At 51.4% G+C, this 23,927-nt stretch overlaps 7 protein-coding genes across 7 annotated transcripts; 3 read left to right on the top strand and 4 right to left on the bottom strand.

The window, feature by feature from the left end:
• Positions 1-1,320: 1,320 nt before the first annotated feature.
• CC1G_07970 (DNA mismatch repair protein) lies at positions 1,321-4,491 on the bottom strand (the record flags this gene model as incomplete). The annotated part of the gene is made up of 9 exons (XM_001838177.2): positions 1,321-1,552; positions 1,613-3,003; positions 3,058-3,273; positions 3,321-3,456; positions 3,514-3,666; positions 3,718-3,899; positions 3,954-4,174; positions 4,215-4,301; positions 4,353-4,491. 9 exons carry the CDS (start codon positions 4,489-4,491, stop codon positions 1,321-1,323), a joined length of 2,757 nt encoding a protein of 918 aa, XP_001838229.2.
• A 343-nt stretch (positions 4,492-4,834) lies between these two features.
• CC1G_07969 (PAP associated domain containing 5) lies at positions 4,835-6,180 on the bottom strand (the record flags this gene model as incomplete). Its single annotated transcript, XM_001838176.2, has 2 exons — positions 4,835-5,945; positions 5,996-6,180. The coding sequence occupies 2 exons, from the start codon at positions 6,178-6,180 to the stop codon at positions 4,835-4,837; spliced, it is 1,296 nt and encodes a 431-aa protein (XP_001838228.2).
• Positions 6,181-6,827: 647 nt separating this feature from the next.
• Positions 6,828-8,200, bottom strand: CC1G_07968 (poly(A) polymerase Cid14; the record flags this gene model as incomplete). The annotated part of the gene is made up of 2 exons (XM_001838175.2): positions 6,828-7,953; positions 8,007-8,200. The coding sequence occupies 2 exons, from the start codon at positions 8,198-8,200 to the stop codon at positions 6,828-6,830; spliced, it is 1,320 nt and encodes a 439-aa protein (XP_001838227.2).
• Positions 8,201-8,784: 584 nt separating this feature from the next.
• CC1G_07967 (SNF2-family ATP dependent chromatin remodeling factor snf21) lies at positions 8,785-12,010 on the bottom strand (the record flags this gene model as incomplete). The annotated part of the gene is made up of 11 exons (XM_001838174.1): positions 8,785-9,155; positions 9,205-9,364; positions 9,417-9,623; positions 9,677-10,460; positions 10,514-10,593; positions 10,642-11,052; positions 11,102-11,227; positions 11,282-11,304; positions 11,358-11,721; positions 11,772-11,801; positions 11,852-12,010. 11 exons carry the CDS (start codon positions 12,008-12,010, stop codon positions 8,785-8,787), a joined length of 2,715 nt encoding a protein of 904 aa, XP_001838226.1.
• Positions 12,011-12,915: 905 nt separating this feature from the next.
• On the top strand, positions 12,916-13,973 carry CC1G_07966 (Txnl4a protein). The gene is made up of 6 exons (XM_001838173.2): positions 12,916-13,148; positions 13,205-13,248; positions 13,305-13,352; positions 13,415-13,442; positions 13,493-13,562; positions 13,615-13,973. Exons 1-6 carry the CDS (start codon positions 12,936-12,938, stop codon positions 13,638-13,640), a joined length of 429 nt encoding a protein of 142 aa, XP_001838225.2. The 5' UTR covers positions 12,916-12,935; the 3' UTR covers positions 13,641-13,973.
• A 2,141-nt stretch (positions 13,974-16,114) lies between these two features.
• CC1G_07965 (D-xylulose kinase) lies at positions 16,115-18,835 on the top strand (the record flags this gene model as incomplete). Its single annotated transcript, XM_001838172.1, has 7 exons — positions 16,115-16,260; positions 16,320-16,393; positions 16,519-16,589; positions 16,639-17,215; positions 17,266-17,476; positions 17,526-17,627; positions 17,680-18,835. The coding sequence occupies 7 exons, from the start codon at positions 16,115-16,117 to the stop codon at positions 18,833-18,835; spliced, it is 2,337 nt and encodes a 778-aa protein (XP_001838224.1).
• Positions 18,836-20,306: 1,471 nt separating this feature from the next.
• CC1G_07964 (alcohol oxidase) lies at positions 20,307-23,774 on the top strand (the record flags this gene model as incomplete). Its single annotated transcript, XM_001838171.2, has 28 exons — positions 20,307-20,358; positions 20,409-20,471; positions 20,530-20,566; positions 20,621-20,659; positions 20,713-20,784; positions 20,838-20,854; positions 20,907-20,919; positions 20,979-20,991; positions 21,048-21,059; positions 21,112-21,130; positions 21,189-21,221; positions 21,281-21,303; positions 21,352-21,490; positions 21,538-21,612; positions 21,680-21,971; positions 22,031-22,065; positions 22,121-22,191; positions 22,242-22,313; positions 22,379-22,496; positions 22,558-22,603; positions 22,664-22,700; positions 22,760-22,889; positions 22,954-23,095; positions 23,153-23,271; positions 23,330-23,338; positions 23,403-23,497; positions 23,554-23,632; positions 23,692-23,774. The coding sequence occupies 28 exons, from the start codon at positions 20,307-20,309 to the stop codon at positions 23,772-23,774; spliced, it is 1,935 nt and encodes a 644-aa protein (XP_001838223.2).
• Between the last annotated feature and the right edge of the window lie 153 nt (positions 23,775-23,927).

The following is a 23,927-nucleotide window of genomic DNA, read 5'->3' as shown; positions in this document are numbered from 1 at the left end:
CTTCTGAGTGCAATCCCTTGTACCACATACGGCTATGTGATTGCTTTCACAGTAGCTGAGAAGAGCCTGACTGCACCGTCCAACCTTCAGCCATTTCACCGACACTATCGCTCGAAAGCGTTGGAGACTAGTAACGTTCTCGCGAACTCTCTAAACCCGGCGAAGTTTGTGATTTGTCATTTAGAGACGTCCCAAATAGCTTGCCGGTCGATATGTCGCTTTAGATTGTCACGGGCCACGGCGGTTTTAGGCATCGATGCTGGAAGCCAGTATGTAGTTAGGCGTCAACTTGAAGGTAAGCAGTTCGCTACCGCGCCCTGAATGTCAACACACGAGATCCAAACTCACAGGGCACAGTGGACGTCGAGCAAAGACGCCGAAAGGTGACGGAAGAACAATGAAAAAATCATTAAGGCTCCCGCCACATGAATACGTTAACCTGGTGAAGTGAATTCAATTGACGTACCCGGGCCCTTGCACCACTGGAAACTTCGAGTCGTGGTTGAAGCTTTTCGTATGCGCCACAGGAACGTTGGCTTGGAAGCAACATGGAGATGGAGTTCAAAAGACGCGGCTCCACAACCAATCCGTCGGGTAATAGATATGCTTAGAAAGAGCGGCGGTGGAGGATCAGGTTCGACAAAAATCCGAAGCCTGTGTCGCTTGTCAGCCATTCCAATGGGGTCCAGAAGTCTTCAAAGCAGCGTAGCGTTAACTAGAAGGAATGGAATTAGCTGTCGATGGAAGGTGTTCTCAGCTTCCTTGATGACACGATCAACACACGATAGCGCTCCCAGGCTAGACTTCTCTTCAATGCTGGGAACCGTCGGCTGGCGTCTGGGGATGGAGTCGAGTATAAGATGAAGCATGCTTATAGCGAAAGGGTATACATCAAAATAGTTTCCGCACGGCTAAAGATAGCAATAAAATGGTGAACGCCGACTTAATTTCAATGGAAAGAAGCCCAATTGACTGGACGTCCTTTAATTGGCGATCTCCCAGAGGAAGATATGTCCGCTAGATGGCGCATTGTCGGCCGGCCATGAGGGCAATTCCATGGCTGATCCATGGTTCCCATATGGCGTACAACCTGAATGGAAAGCAAAGCCATTGATTAGAAGTGAGGCAGACTGAGGGCCCACTACATTTGCGTACCGCTGACATCTGAGAGTGATTAAGTGGCATGCCAACCATGACACTTTTCCTGCACGCTCGCATCGCAAACATAGCTCGAGCTTTCGAACAACGAACCATGGTCCCCGATGGTGAATCTCGCATTAAGTGGATAAGCTCTTCTAAATCTATTGGAATGATCAATGTTCAGCTAAGAGTCAGTCGAATGGCACGGAGTCTCCCACCTTTCATATCAAACACTGTGGATTTGCTAACGGGTTGTGCGGTTAGCCTTAATCGGCCGCCTTGCGACCGAGGAGTCTCTTCGCCGTCCATGTTTTCCTCGATCATTTCGACTTCGAAACCATTGTTGCGAAGGACTTCGAGATTTTCTATCGCAAGGAGTTCATCACCCGCCGTGAGCTCCAAGGGCCGGGGACTGGAAAACACCTGAAGCTTGAGAAATAATTTCTTGAATGATAGATAATCGAAAACATACCGTAACAATTTCTGAGCCTGGATCTTGGTCGTCAATTGCAAGGTCTCGAAATTGTACTTCTCATCGGCTGCGTGCTGGTCGACAATAAACAAATCGTCCATCGGAGGTTTGTCCTCGGATCCCGGCTGTTTTCGCTGAACAATGATGAATCCTAGATTGAACTGGCCAATAACCGCCATAGAAGCAAAGTCGCCTTTTTCAATTACCCTCGCGAGGGCATCGGACGCCTTGGAGTCGTCAGCGTTGGAGATACTGGCGTCTTTTGATAGCTTCCATTCGTCGCGGCCTCCAGACTGTGAACTTCCTTTGCCCGAGGATAAAAAGTTTGACTGCGCGTTCCCTAGCCGCTGCCATTGACCGCTGGTTCTCTGAATGTCGAACCGAAGAGAAACATCGCTGCTTGCATCTGTGTGTTTGAGGATCTCAGGACGGGTACCAATCGAACTTTGAGTTCCAGAAGGGGCGGGGGATTCGGGACGAGTGGAGATTGAGGGTTCTCGATGTTGTTTGGGAAGTTGCACCTCTTGGACTTCCTCCTCCTCTTCCTCCTCCTCTTCTTCCTCACCAAGAGCGACGGTATCTGGTCGAGGTTCCTCCACGGCGACAGTAGAGTCGTCCGGAGGTGGCGTCTCCTCCAATTGAGTGGGTTCTATAGACGACCCTCTTGGAGAGTCCGATGCAACCTCCTCGTCTCCATCGCCATCACGAACGTCTCCAGCTTCCTCCGACTCGCACCGCTGTAGTTGTGACCCAGGAGCAGCAAACGTAGATAGCTGGGACCAAATGGACAAGTTGGACTTCTTCGCCACTGGCTGACGACGAGAACTTCCATTAGTAGAACATCCAGTCCGTGAATTGGTTTCGGTTCGGGAGGCAATGGAAACGCGTGGGTCGTCTTCGCCATCCTCTTGAGAAATTTCCTTCTGTTCAAGCTTTCGTCGTTTACGAGGATGATCTTCTTCGCCTTGTTCTTCGGGGGTATTCGAGGGCTGAGTTTGCGAACTGCTCAGTGAGCCACCCCAAGAAGCCAGTCGGGTATCCAGGGTGATGTCACCCTGCTCGGAAGGGGAGGGTTCCGGAGGCGTTAGGCACGCTGTGGACGTTAATTGAGGAGGATTGTCGGGTTCAATGTCCATAGCAGCATCGGCATCTTCTTCCAGCCGAGTTACGTCGCTGGAACTCGAGGTTGTAGTTTGCGAATTATCCCCGACTTTCACAGGCACATCAAGGGCGGCCACCGTCGAAGGGCAAGGGCTGGACGGTGCGGGCGTAGGGCGGGGCGCAACTGTCTGCGTATGCGATGATGCAAGTGTGGTTTGTGTTAACCTTCCTTGGGATTGGCCAAGATCGAATGTGGCCCGCGAAGAAGAGAAATGATCTTCTAGAGCTTCCTTTACGAACGTTTGAGCTATTAACACGATGGCGGGTACACACTGGAGCCTCACCTTTAGAGCTGTGATCAAACTATCCTCGTTGTGAACGAGAATTGTCCTCTTATCGGGGCTGACGTTGACATCACACGAGTCTGCAAAGGATGGGTTGGATGGGAGAGGGGTAACAAGTGATGACAACAAACCAGTAGGGATAATGAAATCGGCGACCAAAAACGGGGCCTGATTCGCGTTGAAGGTTCGATACACTTCGTTGAAAGCTTTTTGGACCTAGCAGTGGATGAGAGGGGCAGCAGACAAGAAATTGTATTTCCTACCTTGGGAAGATTGCATGGCCTTCCATTGATATAGAAGAACTGGCGGTCTGTATTGAGTCGCCCACATCCCACTGCGAACTTCGAAGTGAGACCTTTAACATGGATGTCAATCGAGTCCGATGCGCTCTGCTTGAACCTGGACATTAGAGGTGAGTGGCAGGCTTTACATAGCTGGAGCACTGCGGAAACGTACGCTTTCAGACGTTTCAGGACTGATTTCTCCGTTTCTATAGAGAAAGATACATCCAATTCGACGAGGTTTTCCATGGCCTTGGGACCCCACAAAGCTGTGACAGACGCTCTGAGAGAAGGCGTGCCTTGTGTTTGCAGCTGAACAGATTTCTGGCTGGAAGTTTGATGAGTTGTACCAAGGGGATCGTCAAAGAGAGGTTCTTACCCTTTCTCAGTGTGATTCGTGACTGACATACGAACACCGGGGCTCGCTGCGCATGGCCCCAGGGCATAGGCATACAGCAATGAAAGGGCTTTGTCGAACTCGCGTTTGGCCTTCCGTTCGAATTCTTTGCGACGGACGGGTAGAGGGGTGAATAACTTGGATACGGTCACTGTAGTGCCTCGCTGAAATAAAGTGGGTACGGGGTGCGTAAGGGTCACAACGGTTCAATCGCTTACCTTCCTTGCAACCACTTGTCGTGCTTTGACTTGTCCAGAGAAATCCAATTCTAAGCTGGTACCCTTCGGTGCAGTATCTTCCGTAGAAGTCGTTACATTTATCGACTCGCAAAGAGCGCAAAGAGACGACAGTGCTTCTCCGCGGAAACCGAACGTTTGAACCGTATTCAGGTCTTCATACACTTCCAGCTTTGATGTATGGTGCTTCAAGGCTACGTGAACTATTAGCATGCTTTAAAGACGAGTGTTTAAATATCATACCTATGCTGTCGAAGTCCTTTTCATCGATCCCAGACCCGTTGTCTATGACTTCGACGCTAGTCAATCCATATTGCTTAAACCGAACCTCTACAGCGCATCAATAACTATTGGAAGTTGTCAGGCGAGACCTCTGCGTACCTATGTTCGTGGCACCTGCATCGATACTGTTTTCCACTAATTCCTTGACCGCGGTCTGAAGGTCGATAACAACCTGTCCTGAGGTGATTCGGTGTACCGATGCCTGGTCTATGGGTCGAATTCCGTTCGACTTGGACATGCGTCGGTTGTTGCTGTTTCACTGGTACACCGGCCCCAAAGTTTATTTGCACACCAGCGGATTCAGGACAAGAAAATGGTTTGGAGCTTGTGCAAAAGAATATGAACGCGATGGTGGTGGTCGCGGTTCAAGCTCAAGCTCAAGAGTCATGCCACGCCAAGAGAAGGCGCGCATCACGTGGCGGTCCGAAAATATCAGCGCGACGCGACGCGCCAGGGATTCATTAAATGACAGAGGACAGGGGCCATATGCGCTTCCAGACTCGTTGGTAGATTCAGGATACAGGCGAACAGTGCAAGTTGGTACAAAATACTACCGATAGTTTACATTTGTATATAGGGCATCATGGCCCTACAATCTTCGACTTCTGCGCCACCTGTCCACCATTTTCTTCCTCTTCTCTGCGAGGTCCGCATAATCGCCCCCAAGGACGTAGCCCAAGGTTCCCTGTACCCTGGCCTTTGCCAATTCCACCCTGTCCGCTGTTCCACTTTCTAGCGCATCGAGGGTGCGATAAGCTTCCCGAAAGCTCGCCCGCACATGCTTGATCCCGTATGCCTTTGAACCCAGGATCGATAGTGACGTCTGCCGGGTCGGTGATTGAAAGTAGGTAGCGTTGCTGGGTGTAACGTGAATAAGTATAGCTCTTGACTCCATATGCTACACTTGTCGATGTAAATCGTATGGTGGTTGTCGTAGTATCGAAGTCTTTGCCGTAGAACCTGAAAAATGCCTTCAAGGCAACCCCGAGGTCGACCTGCGGATCGCTCCGCCTCGAAGGCCCTGAGGACGAAGAAACATTCAAGGTCCCCATCCTAGAGATCAAATCGTCGACGTTATTGGAGGGTCTTTCGCTATGTGCTCCTCCGACCAACTTGGGCATCTCGAGCTTTACCCAAGCAACCATCATCCATACGAGTAGGTAAGAGTTGATTCCTCCCGTGAACGTGGTGCCTAACTTCCGTGTGGCCAGGAATAGCTTCAGGACCATGACCAGACTCTTGATGACTGTGGCATTCTCGGACTTCATGTAGGATTGTACCATGTTCGTCGCCTTAACCCCATGCTCGTCTGCTGCCGTCAGGTCAATGTCTATCCCCGTCACTGCATCCGTTATCCTTAGCAGAGGGACAGAAGCGTTCAAAATGGATTCAATCTTTCTGGCAAATCCGGACGATCTGATCTTGTACTCCAGTAGAGTCAATGTCGTTCTGGCGGAGAGAGTGGAGGTGGAATAATAGCCAGCTCTGGCGCCTGCCAAAGTGACAACCATGTCGATGTCTGAAGTTGGGAAGTGAAGTCCGCTGACAGTCGAGCCCACAGCTTGAACGGAAACCTGCGGGTCCAGCGTCTCGATGAGCTTGGTGAAACGATTGATCAAGTCGGTGCGGAGGAGGAGCTCTTTGTCGGTTGGCTTCATGTACGCGACGAAGTGTTCGATTTCGTTATGTAACCTGAGAGCTGGAGTGAGATAAGGCAGGCGCCTAAGTGCTACGACACATACGAGAGCCTATGTGGACTGGTTAAAGTGGGCATCCATGGTGGCGCATTGATACTGGTGGACCTTGGAGCGAAATCGCCACAAGGGGGTACCGGAAGCCCGGTGTAATCACTATATGCCTTGGTTCGAGTGGGCACTCCTGCGATAATGTTGTCCCGGAGCGTCTGTCCTAGTAAAGAGCTAGACATGAGTCGCGTCGTTTTCAGGACACTGCCAGATCGAAGGTGCAATAGGCAGACGACGAGGAACAAGAGAAGTGCAAAGGCACTTCGAGTTCTAGCTATGCGTCTATGTAGCTTTGTGAACATATGCCGAGAGCCATGCTTCTTTGAAAGTCGACAGCCTGTGAGTAGGCTGTTAGTGCGGTTTTGGCGCCTGATACACCCTCTGCCATGTGCGTATTAGAAACATGATTACGAAGGCGATGGTCAGAAGCAGAGATAAGGCCTATGTACATACAGAATGACAGCTCGAGAAGTTCGAAGAATGGCCTATGTTCGCTTGGATACCCTCGCTTGAAGGGCTTCTATTGCATATTGCTCGACTGATACCGGTGTCGCCTTGGGCCGTCCGAGATTGGAATAAAAGATTGTCTGGAGGTTTGGGCAGGAAGCGGCTGGTGACGGTCGCTCTTCAAGTTCCAGCGAGCTGGCACTTGACAATGACAGGGGTATGCGGGGTACATATACATATCACGTGGCCCACGGAATTTATCAGCGCGACGCGACGCGCCTGGAATTAGTGGATGACAGGGGCCATCTGCGTGGCCAGAGCGCTAAGGTTCAGAATATGTACACGAGTAAGAAAACAGAGCATGCAGCGTACACCAGAACCACTAACGGTGGCTGTATGATACGGCATCCTGACTCATGGCAGTCTTTCTATTTCTGCGCCACCTATCCACGATTCTCTTCCTCTTCTCAGCAAGGTACGCGTAATCACCGCCCAAGACGCAACCCAATGTACCCTGCATCCTAGCCTTCACCAACTCCGTCCTATCAGCCGTTCCATCCTCCAATGCCTCGAGGGTACGATAAGCCTCCCGAAAGCTCGCCTGCACATGCTTAAACGCATATGCCTTCGAACCTAAATCGACGTCGTCGTCTGCTGGATCGGTTATGGAAAGTAGGTAGCGCTGGTGCGCACGGCGAGAGGAGGAGAACGACTTGACGCCGTATGTAACGCCCGTGGGAGTGAACCGTATGCATGCCGTCGTGGTATCCAAATCTTCGCCATAGAACTTGAAGAACGCTCTGAGCGCAACACCTAGATCAATAGGCTCGCTCTCGTCGGCCCTCGGTGACGAAGGGAAGGAAGAAGGCCCCGCTACAGGGCCTACGTCGTCAAACTCATGTAAATACCCTTTTCTCCACTTTCCCTTGTACAACCTCGGCAACTCGAGGTGAACCCACGCAACCACCATCCACACCAACAGGTACGAATTGATCCCACCCGTATAGGGCGTACCCAGCCTCCTCGTCGACAAGAACAGCTTCAAGACCGCGACCAAGCTTTCAATGACGGTCCAGTTGTCGGAATTAGTCCAGGCCAGCACCATCTTGGTCCCCTTAACCCCGCGCTCGTCCGACGCCGTAAGGTCAATCTCCAACCCTGTCATCGCGTCCGTTATCCTAAGCAACGGGACCGCAGCATTCAGGATTGAATCAATCCTGCTCGCAAAGCCCGACGACTGGATCTTATGTTCCAAGGTGGATAGCCGGGTTCGAGTGGAGGAGGAGCGCGATGAAGATTTACTAACACCCCGAAAGGTGATAGTCATGTCAATGTCGGAGGTAGGGTAGTGAAGGCCGCTGGCAGTGGAACCAAGCACCCGGACAGTGGCGTCTGGATCCAATTTATCGACCAGTTTGACGAAACGAGAGACCAAATCCCTCCGAAGCGCGAGCTCCTTGTCAGTTGGCCTTATGTACGCTGTGAAATGTTCAATTTCACGATGCAGGCTGGAAAAAGGTTTACTTCCGGAAGGAACGTGAAGAGAAGGTATCCCACGTACGATAGTCTCTGAAAGTTCCCTACACCGGTTATAGCAGGCATCCATGGCGGTACGCTGATACTGCCAGCTTTTGGGGCGTACTCCCCACAGGGAGGAATCGAAAACCCGGTGTAATCACTGTAGGCATCCATTCGTGAGGGCCTTCCCTCAACAATATTCTCTCGGAGCATGAACCCCAAGCGGTCGCGCGACATGGTTGCAATATTGGCGCTACAATGTCTGGTCAGCCTCCAGGGGAGAACATTAATGGCGGGCGACTTACTACGGGCGAGGGGAATTGAAAACGATAGCAAGGCTGTGTGTTCAACCAGGTACTACGAGTGTCTTTAAAGTGGATTTTGCTCTTACAACAGCAATTTACAAAACGTGCATCCTTTCCAAGAACGATGCTTCTCTGGATGATTCGTTGAGCAGGTGAGTTACCCGGCAGCATGGATGCAGCTCAGGGGTGCTGAAACCCAGAGCTCACAACTCACTCTTGCCATAGAAATCAGCAACATGACCCTGATGCCAGCAGAAAGAGGGGAGATAAGAGCCGTTAAAATACAAAAACGCCGTCGAGAAGCTCGAGATATAACCTAATCTTACCTTGGCGTGCAAGCCGCCCGCCTCCTCTAAACTTAGGATCGTCGCCAGGTGGTATCCAGTTGATCAGGCTAATAGGGGTTATGTACAGGGTATCCTACAAATATACAAGAATGTAATGATTAGCAAAATTGGAATACGAGATTATAAGAACTTGCGAGAACCAAGGCATGTCGCTCTAAATTCAAAACTTCTAATCATCCGCGTCATTTTCTCCGAACATTCGGGCGAGTACATCGTTGCCTTCTTCGGCGGGTGCCTCGTAAACAGCGAACGCAGTCCTCTTCCCTCGTCCAGATGGCGACCGTCCAGCAGCAGAAGGGGTGGTCGTCCTGGCTGTGGTGGATGTCCAGCCCTTGCCACGATCCGCGAAAACCTCGGGACTCCGGTCCAGCAGCATGTCCAGGTCTTCATCGCTCAGGACTCTGGCCTTGCCCTCTTTAGTGTCCGGAACAACCTCTATCTTTTCCCCTTCAAGCCTCAACAGCTCAGCAGCCATCTCTGCCGCCGTCTCACGCCTGTTATTTGCGGCAGGAGCAGCAGCGGCAGGTTTTCGGAATTTACCTGAGCGTTTACATTAGTGGAGTTTAACGGAGAAGAGAGAGATATGTACCCTTGGCAATGACAAGTGCTTCAAGTTTCCGTTTCTCAGCCGCCCGTTGCATGATGTTGGTCTCGATGGTGTGGGCACTGACTAGTCGGAAGATAAGGACAGGCTTGGTTTGTCCAATACGATGGGCTCTGTCCTGCGCCTGAGCATCCATTTGAGGATTCTGAGAATGGGTTATGTTAGTACTCATTCCGAAGTGATGGCGTTCAACATACCCAGTCCTGGTCATAGAAAATGACTGTATCGGCAGCCACGAGGTTAATGCCTAATCCTCCAGCCCGTGTGCTCAGCAGGAACAAGCGGGGCGCATCAGGATCGTCCCCTCCTGTTTGGAAGCGCTCCATTTCCGCCTTTCTGTCCAAGGGGCTCGAGGAACCGTCGATTCGACATATCGACCACCCCATGTTCTCAACAGCCCAGTCCTGTAGTTACCGGGTAAGTAGAGAAACCGGAGTACATGGTAGCTATAACGAACCTCGATGATATCCAACATGGTGGTGAACTGGCTGAACAACAGAACTTTGTGGCCACGTCGGAAAAGCTCCCGGAGAAGACGGTCAAGGACCATCATCTTGCCGCTCGCGTTTACCAACTCCTCGCCTATGATCGGTTGCATTGTCTTGGGGTCGATCGGCCAGTCGAAGAGGAAAGGATGTGAACAGACTTTCCGAAGTTGCATGACAGTGTTTTGTAGTCGCATATTGTTGACCTGTCTAACTGGGGGGACGTTAGCACTGGCTAGACTGACAACTAGGAAAAACGCGCCTTTCTGTCGTGCCTGATGCTCCCGGCCAATCCGTGCTTCCTCTTCTTCCTCCTCCTCCTTGGTCAACTTGCGCCTCCTTCCCCGTTCGTCGAACTCTCCCTGCTCCAAGAGCTCAAAGTACTCGTCGTCATCCCCATCTACAGCATAGCTCTTCTTGCCTTTGGCCCTCCTCGCCAAGCGCTTGCCGATAGTTTCATCGTCGGCCTTGGCGGCAACTGGAGCTTCAACAGCCACGGGTTTCGACTGCTTCCCTTCGGTTCCACCAGAAATAAGCCACTGCCTGATCTGACCATCCAACACCTTGTCGTATGCTTCGCGCTGGCGTACACTAAGAGGAGCGTATAGGACATACTCCTTCTTTGGCGGCAGATTCATTTCGACATCGACTTTCAGTCGACGCAGGAGGAAGGGCTTGAGGATCGCATGCAGAGAGGTGATGATACTGGACGACTGCTCCTGTGGTAATGTCTCTTGCAGCGAGGGGAGGTTGAACCTTAGCCATCTATCAGTAAGAAGTCTAGGCTGCACGCTGTGAAAGTAACTCACCATGCTTGGAAAGTCTCGATGTCGTCAAAAATGTCGGGAAGAATGAAATTGAGGAGTGACCACAATTCGGCCAAGTTGTTCTAGGGGGATGTCAGTCTAAAACTAAAGGCCGCGGTGGATAGACTGACGTGTAAGGGAGTTCCAGTCAGGATCATTCTTCCAGCACTGCTGTACTTCTTGATTTCCGTCATCAGCTTGCAGTTGAGGTTTTTTAAGCGATGACCCTCGTCGACGACAATGTAGCCCCACTGGTACCGGGAAAGGTGAACACGGTCCCGCATAATGATGTCGTACGTCGTGACAACAACAGGGAAGGATGAAAGCGGCTCCGGCTCTTTTTCCTCTTCCTCAGACTCGTCCTCGACAACCGCCGCCTTCGCCGTTCTTTTGAGTTTACGGCCTGACCGAGACTTCCGTGGCGCTTTCTTCTTGGTCTTCGCCTTCTCCTCGTCCGTTTTGTGGATTTCTGTGAGGGACATCACGGTGCGTCTTAACTCTGCTCGCTCCTCTGGGGTGCCGTGGTACATGCACACAGGGATCTAAAGAAACGTTCAAAATCAAAGCACGCGGATGATGCAAGAGACTTACAGACGGCGCGAACTTTTCGTACTCTGCTATCCAGTTGTGCAAAACGCTAAGCGGACAAACGATGAGGAATGGACGACTGTTGTTGCGCTCTCGAAGGTACGCGCTGAACGCGATGGTTTGTAGCGTCTGCCGAGTCATGGTCAATCACGAGTGCTACGCCCCACGGGTATCAGACCGCACCTTTCCTAGACCCATTTCGTCGGCTGTAAAGCAAGTTTAAAAAAGGGAGAATAGTCGGATACAGTTCAAGACTTACCAAGAATGCCAGAGATGCCGTTCTGGTCGAGTGACACCATCCACTGAAGGCCCTCCAGCTGGTATGGCTTCAGGGTGGCGCCAGTAATAAGGCGAGGTTGCTGGAACACAGTCTCCTCGGCGGTTTTCTCGTCAGAATCCTCCTGAGCGACGGCCTTGCCATTCGTGGTTTTCTTCAACTTCTTCTTGCCGCCTCCCTGGTCGGCTGCCCCTCGAGAGCGTTTACTGCCAACTTTGCTTCGTTGCTGCTCCTGTATTTGCTTCTGCCTCAGTTTATCTTGTTCCAGGCGATCGTGTAGGATTTGCGAATATATCTTCGACTTCTCTAGCACCTTCCTCAACTTGGCGAGTCTTCGTTCCAGGTCCTGTGCATGAAGGTGAACAAACAGGCAGCCGGCGTGGACGATAGGCTTACCATGTTAGTAGCGTCCTCGTAATCGGATTCCTGGGTTCCATTAGTCTTCAACTCCAATGGTATTGCAATTATCGACTTACCGCCGGCTCCTCGCTCGGTGCGCGACTGCTACCGGCACACTCGGACAACGGGTTGGCTGGCGGTGACGACGCTGTGGTGCTGGGTGCTCGCGACGTCGAAGCATCCTTTTCTTCGTCGAAAAGGAGTGTCGGCGGTGACGACGCGATGGAACTCGGCATGCTGGGACTAGCGCTGGATATTAATGTGAGTGTAAACAGGGAGCGCGCCAAACCACAAATTGTGTCGTTGCTTTCAGGCTCCGCTACAAACGCGAGCAAGCCTGCCCTAAAGTCCTACACGTGAGCTTATGGGCGCTAATTGGAAGCGTGCCACAAACTAGCCAAGATCTGCGTGTCTTCCGGGGATTTCCAATTAACAAGTTTAGGAATAGAGACCTGGGTCTCCTCATACTCATATCTGTCGACAAAAATCTTCCGCGCACGCGCTGCTTCATTACAATATACGCAGCAGCAGGGTGTGTCTACTCTGAAGCGGGAGACTTCTTTTCGCTCCAAGATTCGGGGAGCTCGCAGGCGGAGGAGCAGCTGAATCTTAACTCTGTCATCTATAGGCTGCTAGGTAAATCTTGGCTTGGATAGAGAACCAACGACCACTGTTGCCGCTATCGATCGGCGCCTCCGTTACCCCCGCATTCTTTGTTCTCGACTGGGTGGCCCTCTCACTCTATGTCCTGTGCTTAGTTTCCTCTTCAAGTCCACGGAAAAGAGTGGACTGAGATTGCGCCAACAGATCCACCGTTATCCTTCAGGTTGATGCAGTCGACATCATGCTTGCAGCCTGTGGTTGCGACCTAGTCCATTCCACCGTTCCCGGTCTCATGAACTGTTCTCTACGCAGTGCTTCTGATAGACGCACTTGCGCTCCTGACACAGAGAGATATTTGGGAAGGATGGAAAAGATCAATATCCACAGCGCTCAATTTCCATGGACGTTAGAGCCAAGTCAATATAACTCAGGGGTAGAACCCGACGGGGCTATTTGTACATGTTAGCTCAAGAAGGTCTTGGAGGTTCGGTTCATCGCCACCCGCGCTTCCTGAGCTTTCTTCCTGCTTCCACCAACTCCTCAGCATATCTCTTCCAAATGTCCTACTTCCTACCTCACCTACCCTCAGGATGGCACGTCGACGAAGCCATCAAATCTGAAGAAGATCGCGTCGTCGTTATCCGCTTCGGACATGACTGGGATTCACAATGCATGACCATGGACGAAACGCTGTATGGAATCTCAGAGAAGGTCCAGAACTTTGCTGTTATCTATCTCGTCGACATCACAGAAGTCCCTGACTTCAATAAGGTGAGGATACCGTTTCTCTTCTCAGAGGGCTATGGACGATCTCAACGTTTCGATAGATGTATGAATTGTACGATCCTTGCACTGTGATGTTCTTCTACCGGTATGCTGGGACGTTTTTATCATCGAGAAGCGGCGAACTGAAGAGTCTGTTTCCAGGAATAAACATATTATGATTGACTTGGGAACCGGTAACAACAACAAGATGTACGTGTGGCTCCATTCTCTGCGTCGTTGTGGAAGTTACTCACGGCGATTTGTGTGGACAGTAACTGGGCGATGGATAACAAGCAAGAGGTCAGTAACTCCTGTTCGAGGCAATTATACCGGTCCTTAAACCTCTGCAGATGATCGATATCATCGAAACAGTATACCGAGGAGCATCCAAGGGCCGTGGTCTCGTCGTTTCTCCCAAAGGTAGGTCATCCCTCTCTGGTCTGACGATTGCGCCGCTCACGCCCATCTACAGATTATTCGACACGATACAGGTACTAAGAAGTACTCTTTGGGTGGACGTCTAGATTCCGATGAGCGTTACGTCGTAAGTTTGGAATTGTGACTTGAAGCGAGTGGTGTCTGCTTTGTTGTACATTAGCTCGTCGAACGCTGTCCTTTTATTCAACCTCGAGTTTTCGACGAATTCCCTTCGACACAGCAATGCCACTGCGTTGTGGTGGCATGTCTGTAATGGACCATCGTTATTCGAATCTGTTGGAATACCATTGGAGCCTCCCGCCACTCATACTTCTGTATGCCGTCCTCTCCGGGAATGCAAACGAATGTACCGAACCTGGGGCTGCCATTATTTGGCTACTCCCATTTGGCAAAGGACCCACCTGCAGTGCCTTGATATTGTTGCTATTCAGAGCTGTCCCCCAGGCCATCGTGATTCTTTTCGATCGACTACATACTCGTTATACGGACTGGGAATTGGATCGGTAATTTTGTTTGGCAAACCATGGCCACCCATTAGGGACTCGGTCCTTGGTTTGGCGGTGGACTGTGGTGGAAATCAGTGGAATCTGGCGAAGGTGAACAGGCGCGCTATTACTTTGCATGGCTGACGTCATGTCGTCTCGACTCGTCGACGGAAGCAAATTGCTGATTGGGGTCGGCGCTTCTGAATCTGACGGTGACAGCTTCTGACTCATATTGCCTGTATCCCTCGAATACGGCTCCCTGGAACCCTCGACATTTATATGTCGTTCAAGGAACAGCGATGTCGAGGACGCAGTAAACCGTCTTTGCACTAGGTAGAGTCGACTACGAGTGGTACATTCAACAGCCCACAGACAAAAAACCTAAAAGGCTAAAGCCTTAGCTTGCCTTTGAATTTTGATTCAGTTGTCTAGCGGTACGCGCACGTGATAGGGTGATTCCCCGCTTTTCCACAAATGACCGCGACGCGACTTTCTTTCAGCTCAACTGCCCTTTCTTCCTTTCCACCATCTGTTCTGTCCTTTGATGGTAATTTCTTGACGTTCCCCGGAGGCTGCCTTGCGCGAGCCTGCAACTGTTGCAGGGCGACTCAGACACCCAGAAGTGTAGCGATCCGGAAAAACTGACCAGGGCGAGTACCAGAACGACATGGATTCTTTCAAGGCATGTCGCAGACAAGGCCTCTGACGTTTCTCACCTTTTCATGTCTTTATTCTTTTCCTCACCGAGACAGTTTCGATATACACTGCATACCAGTTCCTTTGAAGCAGCGACAAAGGGCAGGAATGCGGACATCGAAGTCCAATGTTCACATTTGGGAACGGTCGGTGACCTCCGCTTCTGCCTTCACATAAAACTCAGACTATTGACTTAGAGGCAAAGATAAATGCCTGGGCGAGCTCCCAGTTCCGCAAATGTGTGCCCCGCCATCACATTCGGCCCAAGTGAGTGCGCACGCCTGGCCAACGTTCTGATTTCTGTCATACAATGGACGACCGTGCGCATTCACCTTGTCCTGGCATCATTCGCCGATATTATGGATCTGCTCAACCAAACTGGGCCCCCCGAGGTGGACTTGCTTTGTCTGGCGGGGCTGGGAAACTTGAATGAAAGATGGCCTTAAATGGGGATGGCTAACATCAAAGATTATCTCGCAACTCGTTGACATCTAGACACTTTATTCTTCCGCGACGAGACTCCGGCGATTTGCGAAGAAATATACACGGCGCCAGGAGGGAGAAAGTTATATTTTTGGAGCTCGAGATTCGTGAAGGGACAGGGGAAAGTGGAGGCCCAAGAAGCCCGTAAGTCCTTCAATCTATTTTGGCGCTTCACCGGGTTCCACTGATCTCCGATAGAGGCTGTCTACTTTGGCCCTCAGGGCACCGCGTGCGAGATCCTTGATCACCCAGACACGGGGTTCTTCTGATATGCTGGCTCCATTAAGACACCTCGAGTAAGGAGACCAACGAAGCCGGCAGTGGAGGAAAGAACGAATGATGGTTGCAGAAAGGTAATCTCGTTTAGCAGTGCAAGAGAAACACTTCCATCGAAGTTGCCATGGGTAGAGGACTTGGAAAGGAGACAGGACGCAAGGCGATGAATCGCGGCGCTATTCCTCGCCGGCAACTTCCTGATGCTGACATAAGGGGCTTGCATGATGGACGGCGACGCGAAAAGGGTGAGAATCGAACTCGACAGCTTTCCATCTTTTTCGCCGACAGCCTGGACATCTTCCTTCTCTCGCAACACTCACGACGAAGACTATAGAGACGCTGACGATCCACAGACGACCCCCCGTTGCCCTCACCAAAATCCACAAACTTCCCGCGACTCTGGACCTATTTGCCACATCACGTTCCTTTCGCTCGTATCGTTCATCCTAATACCTGGTGGGGAACCCCAATTCAGACGTAGAACGCAGCAATCGACTTGTTTCCGTCTCGTCTGAACTTGGTTATCAACTACCTCGTCAAATACCAAACATTCAAGATACCAAGCCATTTAATATACCTCTAACACACAACCCAATGCCTGCTGCACCTAAATCCGGACCAGCGCTCTTCCTGGGGATCGAGCTGGCGACAGACCAGCTACGGGCTTCAATCGTCGACGAAAGTCTCGAACTTGTTGGGGTGGAAGCTGTCGATTTTGATTCAGAATTACCAGAGTATCAGTGCGTCCATCATCATCCATGCACTCGTTCCCAGCTGATCTTGCTGTCGATCACCTCAGAACTCATGGAGGCATCTTTACGACCCCAGGCGAGGCCTACACAACACCTGTGGAAATGTGGATCAAAGGCTTCGGTGCGTCGCTTTACACCTGCGCGTTCGAACGGAACCAAATTTTTTGGGTTTTCTCGGCGTTCTATTTATTTTTGACTTTGACTAATTTGGTATTCCTTCCGATCGACGGATCACGTGATCATCAGATTTACTCCTCGAGAAACTACACCGAAATCACGACCTTACAAGAATCAAAGCCATTGGAGGTGCTGCCCAAGTAAGACTACATGTACTGAGTCCTTGACCCTTGCTGAAGCTCGCCCCAGCACGCCCTTGTCTGGTGGAAATCGACGACAATCCCTTCACTATCATCATTGGATCCACACACACCCTTCCATCAACATTTCCCCGCATCCAGCTTTTCCCTCCCGAATACCCCAACAGCATCAGATACGTCGTCCCACAGCCATGCTCTGGCCATTGAAAGTCTCCTGGGGGGACCTGACCATATGGCATCCCGCGTCGGCATGTCGGCCACCGCCTCGATGGTGTCCGCACAGCTGATGCGCGTTCGAGAAAGTTGGCCAGTGGAGGTCTGGGGTAGGACTGGTCGAGTACAACTTGCCAGTGCCTTCATTGGAAGTCTTATCACGGGCAAGTGGATGGCGATGAGCGAGTCGGAGGCATGTGCTACGGGCATGTGGGTCCACGGGGCAAACCCAAACAACACACACAGTTCGAACCAAGGATACTGGGATGAAGATATTTTGGAAATCGTAGCAGGGAGCCGAGAAGACGGAAGGCGTGTACGAGGCTGGCTCGGCGAGGTCGACACGACTGGCGGAGCCAGACGTGTTGGCAATGTCTCGCGATACCTCGTCGAACGGTACGGCTTCGATCCCGGTACGCCTTTTCTTTCTCTTGGTTATCACCTTCACCTCACCGTCCTTTAGATACCATCGTTTCATCATTTACTTCGGACTATCTATCAACATATCTCTCGCTCTGTCCTTCCCCTAATGATGCCGTCCTCGAATTTGGACCTATGGATACCTTACTCACACCAGCGCAGCATTATATCCCTACACGCCTTTATAATCTATTCCCTCACCCCGCTCAAGAGGCGGGCGAAAAACGAAGATACATTGCCGCCCTTTCCAGCAGGTATTTCCATCTTAGTCTTTACTCAATCTTTCGTTCTCAACGTCACTAGGAACGGCGATGTCCCTCGCGCCCTCGTTCGCGACATGTATACCAAGAGTTGGAGTGCCTTTGACCGCCTGGTTGCGATTGTTCCCCCTGGTGGATCGATAGGGTAATGTCGCCTTCTCATTATCTGGCCCCCTCGCTGAACGATTTGTACATAGGTTGGACGATAAGCTCTTCAGCTTCTGGCACCTGCAAGGGGACAGCTACCCGTTCTCCCGAGTCAAGGGAATCTATCGGTTCGAGACAGGCATCAAAGTCAACGAATTCCGTGATCTCCGTGCCAACCCTCGATGTCTCCTCGAAAGTCAGCTGCTCTCTTTCCGGGTGAAGTGGTCGCGACTCTTGTCCACAGGCGTCCTGGGCACCAGAAAGTCGGGCCGCAACCAAACACCACCTGTGCCAGCACGATCGGCAGCCACCTTGACGAGCTTGGGGTTGCCTTTCGATCCCTATGATCACACTGTCCTTCCCTCCAGGGTGATCGCCACCGGCGCAGCAGCCAACTTCCCTAGCGTCTCTAACCTCGTGGGGGATATTTTCAATGCCCCCGTCTTTGTCCCCAACACCCAGGTCGATTCCGCCCAGATCTCACCACATAGGAACGCCCCAGCCCAAGGGTACCCCAGCCGTCCTGCTCTTGGCGGTGCTTACGTTGCCCGATGGGTGTGGGGACGGGAATGGGGCATGGGTGGCTTGGCTGTGTTCGAGGACGAGATTCGGCGGTTACTGGGCAAGCGATGGGTCTCGACGGGTGGCATGCCACTGCGAACCAACATCAATGGCCCTCCAAACGTGCCCATGGCCTTGACACCTGGAAGTGGCGCCAACTCCGGTGCGAGCACTCCGTTCGGACACCCTGGTCCTCGATCTACTCTTGGTGCGACTGTATTTGTTGAGGAAGATGAAGACGAGGAGATCGAGAGGGAAAGGAACGGTCGTGCGGGGCAGTCCTTGACACCAGGTCACGCCTATCCCAATGCTGTCTCGTACATGGATGCAGGGTCCTCGCGGTTGAGACCGGCCACGAGCAACGACACGCTTCAGACAAGCACCAGCGTTGGTCAGACATCCACCGCCTTCACCACCCCTGACCTTAGCTTGAGCAACCTCGGCGTCGCTGCCAACGGAACTACTGTCACACCAGCCACACCAACTCCCCTAGCGCCAGTCACCGCCCTTCCGACCTCGGATGCCGAAGCCCAGATCGGCCTTGCCAAGGTGGCAGAATCAGACGTTGATGCATTCTTGACCTACGCTGCCATCGTCCCTGAGTACTGTCGACTAGAGAACATACTGATCAAAGGTATCGTTTAGTTGAATCGGTTCGTGCTTTAACCATTTCGAGTCCTTATCTGCAGTTGCTTCCTGTCTAATACTGTTGTCCTGTCAATTGCTCGTTCTGCTTCTTGTCTAAACATTGTAGTACCTCCACGTCGTCGTCGTTTCAAAAAGTTCATATACACCTCAACTTCTTATCTATCTATAACACGCATCATTGTTATTACGTCGTTTTGTGCTGTCCATTGTCTTTCCATTCTCAAGTTCTGTTTTTGTCGCCTTGGGGTTTTTACACTTACTAGTCGCTGTTTCGCATCTGGGCCCAAGGCCATGGTGCAAATTCGCAAAAAAGTTTCTTTCTTATGTACTTTTGTTGCTTTCGTCGTTGCTATCAATTATGGTCAAGCACCGCTGTACGGTCTATGTGCTGCACATTGTCAAGGATTTCTCGGTCATGCCGGTGTATGGTTTCGTTATCGGACCTCGGATGTCATGTCAGCCTCCTCAAGCTCCCCAGTTGGCTTCTGGATTTCGGCGAAGAAATGAGTGTCATTCAGGGGTGGGTAAGTCTGCCATTGGATAATCCATTTTGCTCCAACGACCATATTGATTGGCCTTCGCTCTTTCACAGGTTCCTTCAAACAACTGCCAAATCAGAGCTCGTCCGAGGAGCCCCCGGCTTTGCCTCTGGAACTAAATCCGCTCTACGATAGCTAATAGAGACACCCCTGGTTCTATTCGTGATCTTCTACTCAGCGATGCATCTAAAATAGAACATGTGAGTGGTGGCGTTGACTGGGTTTCTATTGCTCAACAGCGATTGAAACGCGTGCTTTCAGGTACCCGCCGGTATTAATTTACGTTGATTTGCGGCGGGAGAGGGCGCGTCAATTGCGCAATGTGATTTGTTCTAGCCTCCTGGGGCGCGACGATCCTCGATGGCTCAGGTCTGCATTAATGTGGACCCAGCCCCACCAGAACGCTGACAACGCTTCTACTCTTCGCCTTGCTTTATTTTGGTTCAAGAAGTTGATGAACTGCTCTGCAACATCGTTCTGAGAGGATTCGTCCCACAGGACTTACGTTCAGCCAAACATCCCTTTGAGGAACAGGGACTCTTCGCCCGGTCAGCTGCTCTACTGTATTGGAGTACGGGAGGCTGCGCGCCGCCCGATAAGCAGTGGCATACACGAGTTATCCACTTCGTTTGACAGATACGCTTCGCTCGTTTGGTTGATTGGTAACCTCATGCCTTTTGAATACGGATTGGTGACCTAACAGGGACTTCTGGTATCCCTCTTGGAATATCATCTGACTGCACAGAGGGATCCGTATCTTGTCTTTGTCCACTACTGGAAGTGGTTCTCCGGGTTTCGTCGGCGTTTTCTCATCATGGAAGTGGTGGACTACTGGCATAAAAACCAGCACCGTTGGACTGGAGGGGCTCCGCAGAGCTAGTTCTAGTTCTATCCTCTCCTAGTATCTTAACAAATAGTCGCCTTACGCCATGGGTCATCCTGAAGAAGTCGATATCATTGTTGCAGGTGGAGGCCCAGCCGGTAGGGATGCCTCATCTGTACGACTATGAAAAACACTAACGGAATCTCAGGCTGTGTTGTCGCCGGCCGCTTGGCCTACGCCGACCCCAACCTCAAGGTCATGCTGATCGAAGGTTCGCATTGCTCTCTGATTGTTCAGTCAGAAGTGAGGCTGAATATACTTGGCTCCAGCTGGAGCCAATAATCGTGATGACCCTTGGGTCTACAGGTCGGTCCGTCCCTGCTCGACCATTCCAGCGACGTTGACTTGTTTCTCCAAAAGGCCAGGAATCTATGTCCGCAATATGCAGCAGAATGGGGTGTAAGCTGGTATCTTCAAGAGAAGGCAGATAGACGACTGACCAGTTCTTTCAGGAACGACAAGGCTACGTTCTATACTGACACTAAGGAATCGTCGTACCTCCGTGGTCGAAGGAGCATTGTTCCGTGCGTTATCCGCCTTCGTCGACTCTGAGGGTGCTTGACTGACGGCTTTTCAGATGTGCCAACATTCTGGGTATGTCTTTACCTCCTCATTGAATATCACACTAAAACCAGCCCTGATAAAGGTGGAGGCAGTAGGTAAGCGTGTTTATGTGTAGTCCGTCCTACCCGACGATTGACCCCACCCTTCTCCACAGCATTAATTTCCAGGTATGTTCCCTTATATCCCATTCTCCTCCAGAAGACTAATGCGATGAGGCACACAGATGTACACCAGGGTAAGCCATGCGTCCCTTGTTCCCCCTCTTCATCCACTTATCTTGACGCCAGGCTTCTGCTTCCGATTGGGGTAAGTCACATCACTTCCGCGGCGTTGTCAATTTGGGAATGACCCTTTCCTTCTTTAGACGACTTCAAAACTCCGGGATGGACTGCGAAAGGTCGGTGTACGGTGCTTGCATTTTCGCTCTCATATGACTGAAGGGTGTTATGGTGCTAGACCTCCTTCCTTTGATGAAGCGTGTACGCCGTTCGAATATGTTTCTCGATGTTGTATTGATTTCTTGCTAGCTCGAGAATTATCAGAAGCCGACTAACAACGATAGGCATGGATATGATGGACCTATTGCTATCAGTAATGGTGGAACTATCACTGCCCTCGCGCAGGACTTTATTAGGGCGTCGGATGCTTTGGGTATCCCGTTCAGCGGTGCGTCCCTTTCCGTAATTTTACTCGCCTTATCTCACACGTTTCAGACGATATTCAGGATCTGGATACCAGCCACGCCTCGGAGATCTGGGCTAAGTATATCAATCGTCACACCGGAAGGCGTAGCGATGCAGCCACTGGCGAGTCATACTATCACCCATCCTACACACGTGCTGACCCAAGCCATAGCCTACGTCCACAGCGTCATGGACGTCCAGAGCAACCTCTACCTCCGCACTAACGCCAAAGTCAATCGCGTTATCTTTGAAGGCAACAAGGCTGTGGGCGTTGCATATGTTCCCGCTCGCAACAGGGCCAATGGAGGAAAGCTCCTCGAGACCATCGTCAAGGCGCGCAAGATGGTCGTTCTGAGCAGTGGAACTTTGGGAACGCCGCAGATTCTTGAGAGGTCTGGTGTTGGAGCTGCGCCGTTGTTGAAGCAGTTGGATATTAAGGTTGTTAGTGATCTTCCTGGTGTTGGGTATGTTTTGAGCTTGAAAGGATTGTGGGTGTGATGTTGACTTGTTATATCTATTACAGAGAGGAATATCAAGACCACTACACCACGCTCAGTCGTATGTCCTCGGCTGCGATTTTTGGTCAGTGACAATAGGCTGATGTCATCGACAGTCTACCGCGTCTCGAATGAGAGTGTCACTGCCGATGACTTCCTTCGTGGTGATCCAGAGGTTCAGAAGGAGGTAGGGCTCCGAGCCTTAACGCGAACTCGACTGACTGGAGTACCCTATAGCTGTTCGCCGAATGGGAGACGAGCCCAGAGAAAGCCAGACTTTCATCCAACTTCATCGATGCAGGCTTCAAGGTACGAGGGTTGCGTCTCTCTAGTATTTCGTTTGGTCGCTGAGGAAGTGGAATGACTTCTGCTAGATCCGTCCTACTGAGGAAGAGCTCAAGGAAATGGGTCCCGAATTCAACGCACTCTGGAACAGGTATTTCAAGGATAAGCCGGACAAGCCTGTGATGTTTGGATCCATCGTCTCGGGTGGTATGTGTTACGCTGCTCTAGGAAATCATTCGTTGCTCACTACCCCACACTCCGATAATAGCTTATGCCGATCATACCTTGCTTCCTCCCGGGAAGTATATTACCATGTGAGTTCTTATCCGCGATTGCTAGCCAGGACATTTCTGACTGTGCCCCACGATATGAAGGTTCCAATACCTCGAGTATCCCGCTAGTCGTGGAAAGGTAGGCTGCTGCTCCAATATACCAGCCACCCCCTTCCCCTGAACATACGTCTCGGCCAGATTCACATCAAATCCCCAAACCCCTACGTCGAGCCCTTCTTCGACAGCGGCTTCATGAACAACAAGGCCGACTTTGCGCCTATCCGATGGAGCTACAAGAAGACTCGTGAAGTCGCTCGGCGGATGGACGGTACGCTGCCACGCCTTGACCTGGAATAGGACAGCCGTCGCCTCTGACTGGGTGTATTGTCTAGCCTTCCGCGGTGAATTGACCTCCCACCATCCTCGCTTCCACCCTGCTTCTCCAGCGGCTTGCAAGGACATCGATATCCAGACTGCGAAGGAGATTCTTCCCAACGGCTTGACTGTGGGTATTCATATGGGTACTTGGCACAAGTACGTGATGGTGACCCTATGAAAGAGAGCGGGAGCTGACCCAACTTGCCAATGTAGACCCGGCGATCAGTACGACGCTAAGAAGGTCCATGATGAGATCAAGTACAGCAAGGAAGATGACCAGGCCATCGACGACTGGATTGCTGACCACGTCGAGACTACATGGCACAGTTTGGGTGCGTACTTCCCATGGCTGAATCATGATCATATTGCTGGATGCTGATCCTTGTTCAGGTACTTGCGGTAAGGATTCTCCCTCCCCACGCGCTGCACAAACAGGGATACTGACAATTGCGATGATGCGTAGCCATGAAACCTCGTGAGGAAGGTGGTGTCGTTGACGGTCGTCTCAACGTCTTCGGTACGCAGAACTTGAAGGTTGTCGATTTGAGTATCTGCCCGGTAGGCCATTTCCTGAAAGGACAGCCAGCGAATTGGAGAGTTGACTTTGTCTGCAGGACAACCTTGGAACCAACACGTACTCCTCCGCTCTCTTGGTTGGCGAGAAGGGTGCAGACCTTATCGCTGAGGACTTGGGTGAGTACCTTCTCGTGACGCGAAGATTTGCTGAGGCTGACGGCGATCGAACGTGACAGGCCTCAAGATCAGGACTCCCCATGCTCCTGTTCCTCATGCCCCCATTCCTACCGGCAAACCCACCACCCAACTTGTCCGCTGAAGCCGCCAATCAGTCATATCTTGAAGCCTTCATACCATGTGTAGCGAATGGTGCAGTGCGCCGATCTTGGGTATCATGATGTCGTGAAGATTGAGAAGAAGAAATCATTGTATCATTATATGTTGAATAAACCTGTCGTTGATTACATTTCGC

The sequence above is a fragment of the Coprinopsis cinerea genome (genome assembly GCF_000182895.1).
Source record: "Coprinopsis cinerea okayama7#130 chromosome 13 map unlocalized cont3.13, whole genome shotgun sequence".
Taxonomy (NCBI): domain Eukaryota; kingdom Fungi; phylum Basidiomycota; class Agaricomycetes; order Agaricales; family Psathyrellaceae; genus Coprinopsis; species Coprinopsis cinerea.
The sequence above is the reverse complement of the archived record's forward strand: the minus strand, read 5'-3'. Positions and strand labels throughout refer to the sequence as shown.

Excerpts from the sequence above, each read along its gene's own strand:
- CC1G_07966 (XM_001838173.2), top strand. The coding sequence starts at position 12,936 with ATGTCCTACTTCCTACCTCACCTACCCTCAGGATGGCACGTCGACGAA. Across the intron at positions 13,149-13,204 it reads AAGTCCCTGACTTCAATAAG|ATGTATGAATTGTACGATCC; the intron begins GTGAGGATACCG and ends ACGTTTCGATAG. Across the intron at positions 13,353-13,414 it reads ACCGGTAACAACAACAAGAT|TAACTGGGCGATGGATAACA; the intron begins GTACGTGTGGCT and ends TTGTGTGGACAG.